The 8,744-nt window shown below is 48.0% G+C and overlaps 1 protein-coding gene across 4 annotated transcripts in view; it reads left to right on the forward strand.

Moving 5' to 3' along the window:
* The window catches only part of ARG2 (arginase 2), a 37,467-nt gene that overhangs the window by 26,931 nt on the left and 1,792 nt on the right, over nucleotides 1-8,744 (forward strand). For all 4 annotated transcript variants that reach the window (XM_045014207.1, XM_045014209.1, XM_045014206.1 and 1 more), the window contains 4 exons: nucleotides 1,144-1,321; nucleotides 3,137-3,296; nucleotides 7,185-7,279; nucleotides 7,454-7,558. In XM_045014207.1, coding sequence (XP_044870142.1) covers nucleotides 1,144-1,321; nucleotides 3,137-3,296; nucleotides 7,185-7,279; nucleotides 7,454-7,558 — 538 coding nt within the window. The remainder of the gene's footprint in view (nucleotides 1-1,143; nucleotides 1,322-3,136; nucleotides 3,297-7,184; nucleotides 7,280-7,453; nucleotides 7,559-8,744) is intronic.

Consider the following 8,744-nt stretch of genomic DNA (forward strand, 5'->3'; position numbering starts at 1 on the left):
TCCTGAGAGTGTTTTCATGTAGTCCTCCTCTCAGATGCACATTCTCAGCCAAGACTGTTAAGTCATCCAGAGAAATTTGAGCCAGACTCTGCAACTACAGAAAGCATTTGATGTGTCAGAGACAGGCACGTTGCTGGAAAAAGCCAGGTTGCTAAACAATCCCTCAAGGGTTATTTACTGTCCTGCTTATTCTTGCTCCAAGCTCTAACTTTTTGCAGTTATTTTTGTACGAATATTTCCATAACAAAAGCAGGAAATGGAGAGGGAAACCCTTTTTGAAGATGCTGTGTCTCTTTTTTTTTAAATATTTTTAGTTTTATTTCCAGGGGGTTGTAAACAGTTTTGAAGGTATCCATTTCAGTGAATTGCCGGTGTCTCTAGTTGGCATCCAGCTGACTTTGGTTCATTTACGTAGTGTGACCTTGTTTGTTAAAATGCTGTGAAAGTTGGTGTGGCAGCGGCGTGGTTCTGATCCCTTTGCAGTACCAGTTTGGGTTGTGACTGAGTTATGTACTCACTCAGGTTCTAGTCCTCCAGATTGGGGCAATCAGTAGCAAAGGGCTTAGGAAGAATTTCAGCCCTTCAGCTGAGTTCCTTTGGAGACTTACCCCTCCCAGGGCTCCAAGGGAACAAAGAAAAGAACACTGGCTGTGTTGCCTTAGTATGTCTTGTTTTCCCACCGCACCCCTTTCACAGTCCATGTAAATGGACCCTAAAATGGTAATGCTGTTAATCGTTAGTGGGTAGGTGTGCACACATCAGGGGAGTCTTTCAGGAAGCCGTCTCTAATTTCTTGTTTACTCTGCAACCCTCACCATCTGCTGAATATGTATCTGAGAATCCCATAGCTCTGTTGCCGTGTTCTGCTCTGCCCAGTGGGATGGGAGCCCCGAGGAGGTTTTTCTGTGTAACACACTTAACTCCAGCCAGAGCTGGCTGGGAATTTCAGAGTTCTCTTCCTAATGGCTGAATCAGTGCTGTTGATGTAGTAAGTTGCGGGGGGGTGCCTGGTAGGCCAGTCTCCTAATAGTCGCTGGGGAGCACCTGTTTCTTTTGGTGTAACCCAGTCACTGTGAGTGTATTTAGAATGCCTTTGGGGGTACTTGAATCCAGACTTAACCTTTTGCTGCTGTGTGTTACCAGGTTGCCGAGTGTACGACTTTGGAGATCTGAGTTTCACTCAAGTGCCCAATGACGAGCTGTACAACAACCTGGTCAAATACCCACGCTCTGTGGGATTAGCCAGCCAGGTGCTGGCTGACGCTGTGAGCGGAGCAGTGGCTGCTGGACATAGCTGTGTAACTATGGGAGGTGACCATAGGTGAGTCAAGCCGGATGAAAGTGGTGGATGCCACAGATTGACCGTAAGCTGTGTGAGGTGGAGTACCTCCTTTTGTTGGTGTAAATCAAAACTGAGATGAAAGGACGAGGGGTCTGGGGCCATGGAAGCGCTGCGAGGCACAGATTAGGAGAGTGTCAAAGTTGCTTGTGTGATGATAATGCTGTGAGTGTCTGCTACTCTCAGGCCCCTTTCTCCTTTCCTGGCAGTACCATGTGGGGACATAACATTTGTTTTGTCTTTAATTCTGTGACTCCATGAACCAGCAGAATAAAAAAGTGATCTTAGAAAGTAACAGACAGCGGCGACTTGTTTCCAAATTCTTCTGGAAGCTGCAAGTATTAAAAACTAATGAAGCTGCCCCTTTTTGAGGGAATTCATATGGTTTGTTTCACCCGTGTTGACTTTTGTGGACCTTAGGACGGGTGTGTAACTCTTTGGGGATCAGCTAGTTCCTAAAGGATTTTGGGGGAGGGGCTAGGGAGCCCTCTGATAAGAGAGTGAGTCCTAAGTCTACCTCCGTGTATCCCAGAGGTGGGCAAACTACTGCCCACAGGCCACATCTGGCTCACGGGACCCTCCTGCCCGGCCCCTCCCCTGCTGTCCCTCCTCCCCCACAGCCTCAGCTCACCCCGCTGTGGTGCAGTGCTCTGGGCGGCGGGGCTGCGAGCTCTTGCTGGGCAGCACAGCTGCAGAGCTGGGGCCTGACCTGGTGCTCTGTGCTGCATGGTGGCGTGGCTGGCTCCAGCTGGGCAACGTGGCTGCCTGTCCTGGTGCTCTGGGCAGTGCGGCTGTAGTGCCGCCAGCCACCAGCGCTCCAGGCAGTGTGGTAAGGGGGCAGGGAGCGGGGGGGTTGGATGGAGGGCAGGGGAGTTCGGCGGGGGGGAGGAGGTTAAGGGGGCAGGAGGGTGGATAGAGAGTGGGGCGGTCAGAGGGCAGGGAACGGGGGGGTTGAATGGGGGTGGGGATCCCCAGGGGGCATTCAGGAAGGAGAGGGGATCGGATGGGGTGGCGGGGGGTCCGGGGACTCTCAGAGGACAGGGAACAGAGGGGGGCCGGGTGGAGCAGGAGTCCCGGGGGGGGTCAGGGGACAGGGAGCAGGGGGTGTGGATGGGCAGGTGTCGCGAGGGAGCTATCAGGGGGTGAGAAGCAGGGGGAGGTCAGATAGGGGGCGGGGCCAGGCCACACCTGGCTGTTTGGGGAGGCTGTTTGGAAACCAGATGTGGCTCTCAGCCCAAAAAGTTTGCCCGCCCCTAGTGTATCCTCTTCTTCTGTCCCCTCCTCCAAATGTCACATCCCTCTTCTGTCTCCGCCCCCAGACTGGGAACAGCGGGGAGGAGGTGGGCTGTGTCGAAATGAGGCAAAATGACTGCAGCGAACAATAGGGAGGCAGCAGAGAGTTCGGTTGGTGACTGTGCAAGATGAGCCTGCTAGGTAGGGATGAGATGGGTTCTGTTGATGCTCCTCTGGACCTGGGACAGGTGAAGGCTAGGGAGGTGGGAGGGCTCTTGGTAAGAGAGCCTGAAGGAAGGAAAAGAAAGCAAAGCCCTGCCCCCATATCCCAGTACTAGTATACTCCTGCAGAGTTTTATGAAAGGTAGCCCAGTCTCCTGTGAGCTAATGCAGAATCATGATGCCTAGTGATACACGTCACACCAATGTTCGTGTGGTGATGGCAGGTCTCACTGGGATGAGATGCTGCAATGCAAATATCGGACATTTGAAATGTGGTAACCCCACTTATCATAGCCCCTGCAATTGTTCAGTAGGACATACTTTTTTTATGTACTTTTTCAGCTTGGCGCTTGGTTCCATCAGTGGCCACACACGGCAGTGCCCTCACCTCTGTGTGATCTGGGTGGATGCACACGCCGATATCAACACCCCTCTCACAACTCAATCTGGAAACCTCCATGGACAGCCAGTCTCATTTCTGTTACGAGAGCTCCAGGATAAAGTAAGTGGCTCTAGGTTTTGTTGGGGAGAGGGGGAGGTGACTGTACAGTGCACTGTTTAATTTCAGTTCTGGTGAAAGGTGCTGGCTTATCTGCCCCCGAGGCTGATCTCCCATTTATCCCCTAGATAAGATAAAGTTACAGGCATCCTATGTCTATAATCTGCTAGTGCTGACAGAGACATTGCTTATTCAGCTCTTGGCCTCTTTGTAGATACTGCCACCTAGGAGGCACTTACTGCCGGGGTGCTAGTGGATTTTGTGATAGACACGTCTGCTAGGAACTGGACGGAGAGCATCAGCCCATGTCACCTAAGTTGCTTGATCTGGATTTGAAGTGAGAGGCTTCGTGTCCCATTGCCACTCAGTCTCCTGTGCTAAAACAGACCTAATGCATCAGCAAAGGTTCCAGTCCAGCAACTGGGCACTGTGTGGAACCTGCATATTCTGGTAGCCAATACACAGAGACTGTTGTAGTGCGCAGGCAGCAGTTCTGCTGGGTGAGCCAAAAAGGGAGCCTCCCCTGTCTGAGCCTGTAGGAGCTGTGCCAAGCTCATCCCTGCATTGCTTATATGCCTTTTACACTCCCCTTGTACATCTATATTTGGAACTATGCCATATTTTGACCACCTTGGGGCCTGTCCGGGGGCAGGTCCTGCATGGGCTGTCCTGATGCACTGCTCTAGCACTAGACATTCTAGTAAATGTTACAGCTCAGGGCTGCTTGTAGCCTGCTTGGCAAAGTGTCCTGGCTGATGACCGTTCTCTTTAAAGGCACAAGAAGAGTGGCCTGCTTCCGCAGCAGTCAGAAAAGAGGCTTGATATTGGTGCACCTAGGGCATTTAATAACCACTCTGCCTTGACTGCAGCCTGGAAGCCCTCGTACAGGTTCCTGTAGCATACTGTAGGAGCTGCCATGGTAATCAGTACAGTGTCTGTGGCATCTGCAGCAGGGACCTAATTAGAAGTGAGCATGTCTGCTTCAGCCTAGGCTCCGGGTTAGAGAATGGGAGAGGGTCACCGCCTGCAGGTTGAGAATGGCAGCTGGAAATGCAGCACATCTGGCTCTCTTCACAGATCCTACTTTGTCAGTATGTGTATTCGTGCTGCTTATGCATCAGGCTGTTCCTAAAGGGAGGATTTAACTGTTTGAAACAAGAGTTCAGTGCGGCATTACACACAATGGGAAGGAAATTATGCAGCTAAACCACCCTGAGCTGAACTCCCAGCAGATTCTGCAAGCTAAACTAGCTCTGCTTGTGCATTGGAAATCTCCAAGGAGCATCAATTAAGGTGGAAGTGGGCTCATTAGCACTGACCCACCACTTACTAAGGCAACTCCCATCTTTTCATAGGCTGTGTATTTATACCTCCCTACTATATGTTCCACTCCAGGCATCCAATGAAGTGGGTTTTAGCCCACGGAAGATTATGCCCAAATAAATTTGTTAGTCTCTATATAAAAACGAGGAGTCTTTGTGGCACCTTAATCATTGTTAATCAGTAGCAGCCTGTAAGTGAAAGTTCAGTGGCTTGGCTTTACCTGTAGCGGGCTTGGCTGTACATCTGAATGACCAGAGAAGGATTATGCATGAACAGATCTTTTATTTGTACTTGTTTAATAGATAAACTGTACTGATAGCTGGGAGAGGAGAGCTTACCTCTTCTTCCTAACTCCTGTAGCTCTTGCTGGGTCCCGCTTCACTCAGACCTATCACCCAGAAGCATGAAGAATACTCTGGTTCTACTCTTCTAGCTGTATTACTACACAAACTTTTCAAAGTGCTGTACACAGACTAGTCCCCGCCTCCCCTTTAAAGTAGGTAGTAATGTCTTACACATGCTGTCTTGCCCAAGGTCACATCCTCATAGTTGCAGAGGATTCCTAGCTTCCAATCCTGGGCTTAGTCTGTTAGGTCACTGACTTTGTGATGTCAGCGATCGTGACTCAGCGTGAGCTGTATGTTTGGCTCCTCACAGGCTGCCTCTCCATGGACACCCTCTCTCCCAGTGACAGGCTGGTGCTTGTACTTTGCTCAGGGTGGAATCTGCAGTTCACCCCCCTCTTAGACTGGGTCTCCAGATCGCTGCACTCCTGTTTACCAGCAGGTCCAAGCTGGGTTTGACCCCTACTCTAGACTTTCTGTGATCAGTGTCCAATGCATTTTTTTATACTGAACAGCCTCTTCAAAGTACATATCCATAGGACCATGAGAGGAAAAGGGTTAAAACAGACCTGTATATGTATAGTGTCTTCCCTAAACCTTAGCCTTTCCTTGCGTGTTCGGGCACCCCCACCACCACTGGAATTGGGCAAGATAGTCTGCACTAGAAGTGGGGCAGGGGCGGGGCTTCATGGAAGGGGTGGAGTGGGGGTAGGGCCCAGGGCGGTGGGGGGGAGGTGTCAGTAATGCGGCCCTCGGGCCAATGTACTAGTCCTCATGTGGTCCTCATGGTCATTTGAGTTTGAGACTCTGACCTAGAACATGCTGTTTATAAAAAGATTTCCCATGTTCTTCACATCAGCCTTTGCCAGTTATTTACAGAGAAAAACTTTGCTGTTGCTACTTCTGCAGCCCAGCCACATAAATTCCACTGCAGGTGCTACAAATTTAGTGTTACCCTTGTCTGTCCGTCCATCCAGGTGAACGTGCTGTTGAGGAATTAGTCCCATATTTTGAGTCGGAGCTGGGATTCAATTCCATCTGTCATTGCATTGCTGAGACACTGTGCACTAATCACTAACTGTGATTGGGGGTGGGAAAACTTCAGGGACAGACAGGGGGCTGGAACTTGAGAGATCTGAGTTAATTTCTCAGAATCCTGGCATGCCCTTAAGTTACTTTCTCTATATGCCTTAGTTCTCATCTGTGAAATAGAACTAACTTCCCTGCTGCACAGGAGGATACATTCACTAATGGTTGAGGTGCTCAGTTACTATGGTGAGAGCTGTAACAGAACCTAGTTTCACAATCAGTAAAATGGGGATAATGTTGATTTCCCCCCCCCCCCCCTGCAACTTATTTGCATCCTTGTATGAAAGGTGCAAAGGAGTAGCCATTTTCAGCCCCCTGTAGTACAAAGGCCTTGCCAATCTGCTATTCTCACTCAATGGAAGGGTTTACCAGAACTGGATGAGGGAATCTCATTATTGACATAATTGCTTTGTCACTGAAGTTGACCCTAGTTGGACCTCTCCTCTATTGGCACTTGCTGCCACAGTTTTACTCCCTAGGAAGTCTGCTTTCTAGCTCAACTTCCATTAATGTGAGGTTACCAAAGGCATTTCATAGCATGCAACTTCGGGGGAGGTGTTCCACACTGTTGAGCTGATTCTACCTTGATGGTACAGTCTCATGTACATAGTTATATGACCTTGTAGTGCCTTTTGTGCATAGATCTTAAGTGCCTTAAAGATATCTTTTGTCAAGCACTTGTACCCATCTGTGAAATGGCTATACCTGAGGGAGAAAGGTTAAGTGATGTGATCAATGATAGAGCAAGTTATTGTTAAAGCAGGACTAGAACCAGCCCCCTATTCTATGCTTTCCCTACACTGCTAGGCAGCCAGCAGCATAAGACAATACTAGGTACTTCATTATTTTTTTAATGTTATGTTCGTTAAATGCTGTTTGTTTTAGAACATAGTATGAAAGGGGCAAGGTTGAGATTGTTAGGGCTAAATCAAGATTTCCTGTTTCCAATCTATTAGACCTTGCTTTTCTGTCCCCAGGAGGATTTCACTCTGGGCAGAGAGAGGGTAGCGTGAGGAAGTGAGTGTCAAAACTTTAACAAGTCCCTAAAATTATTTCCATTGTGAACTGGAAGTTTGTTAAACAGCTGCCACTAGAAGTCGCTTCATAGCTATATACCACCATTCTCTGCTTGCAGATGCCACTGCTTCCTGGCTTTTCTTGGCTAAAGCCCTGCCTCTCAACATCTGATATTGTCTACATTGGTCTGAGGGATGTGGATCCTGCTGAACAGTAAGTGCAAGACCACTGTGGAGGGGAGAGCTTTTTCTTAGTGGTGAAGTCTGAGCTGCATGTTCGCTTGTGCTACATATTTAAATGGTGTGGGCTGGTTGTGAGGGGTTTAAGGTTTAAAGTATTAAACGTTTTAGCCAAAAGCAAAAAAATTTTAAAATTTTCTTTCAACAGCTATATTTTGAAGAACTATGACATTCAGTATTACTCAATGAGAGATATTGATCGCCTTGGAATCCAGAAAGTTATGGAAAGGACATTTGAACAACTAATGAGCAGGTAAGTTGTCACTGAAGATGAACAGAAGCTACTCGTGTCAGACAAAACCTAAGTTCCTGAATTGTAAGCTGTTAATGTGTTAGAGAATCTGATAACCCCTGCAAGTCTGAGGTATTACTTTCCACACCACCATTGAGTATCAGCACACATTTCTCTGCTTTCTGTACATGATTTAAAAGGAAAGGGAGTGCTCAGTTACTGTTGGTGAAATGTAGCTGAGTGACAGTCAGCATAAGCACAGCACACCTAGCAGCTGTGCAAACTTCCAATAAGTATGCTTCAAGACTGAAGTCCGGTCTGTTGATTTTAATCCTTGTTTCATTGTAATGTCAGCAAAGAGCCCTACTTCACACTGGGTCTAGAACAGCCCTACTATAACAACTGTTAGCTGCTACAAATGTGGGATAGACTCAAGTGCCTCCTTCACCCACATCTTGAAGAATCCAGAACCTGGCTACTAAAGTTTGAGGAAAAGGTTAAGTCTGCACCATTTGATGCAGCTCAGACATATAGTAACCATAGAGTTTAGGTAGCTCATAATACCACCTCTCTGGTCCTGAATCTCCCTCTTCATTCAAGGTATTTTTTTAGCCCTTATGGGTTGGAAATTCCTCCTCGTTAAATGTTTTCAGAGTTAACTGCTGCACTAATGCAAGTCTGCAGCCAGTTTGAAACTAGAGTTGTAAGGGAGATGACTTGTCCTATTCATCTTAATCATAGCCTCAGGGCTTAGAAGATGCCCTGGAATTCAGTACTTTTGGTACAGGCAGGTGCTGTTTGCTTTCTGGTATCCCCTCAAGATTGTGCTAATGCTTTCTGCACTGTTCCATGGAGCCAGACAGCATGGATTGGGGTGCCAGAGCTGGAACTGCTACCTTTGCTGTGCAGGGGCAGCATCTGAGCTAGGCCGTGGAACAGATGATGTACTGGTGAAGTGACACGCTCCCCCCTTTCCTGGCACCTGCTTTAAGGAGGGTGAGGGAGAAAGAGAAACTCTGCTTTGGGAAGTTTTTTGAACATGGCATGCCTGGACAGCCCTGTAGGAGCCCAAGTACAAGTTTACAGCATAAAGAAACACTTGAATAATTTCATTAGTTTTTAAACAATGGGAAAGTGAAAATAAGAACTTGGTTCTAGTGTGCTGTAAAGTACATTGGGTCCTGACCACATACACGATAGCAAAATA

This window comes from Mauremys mutica, chromosome 4, assembly GCF_020497125.1.
Source record: "Mauremys mutica isolate MM-2020 ecotype Southern chromosome 4, ASM2049712v1, whole genome shotgun sequence".
In the NCBI taxonomy this organism is placed as follows: domain Eukaryota; kingdom Metazoa; phylum Chordata; order Testudines; family Geoemydidae; genus Mauremys; species Mauremys mutica.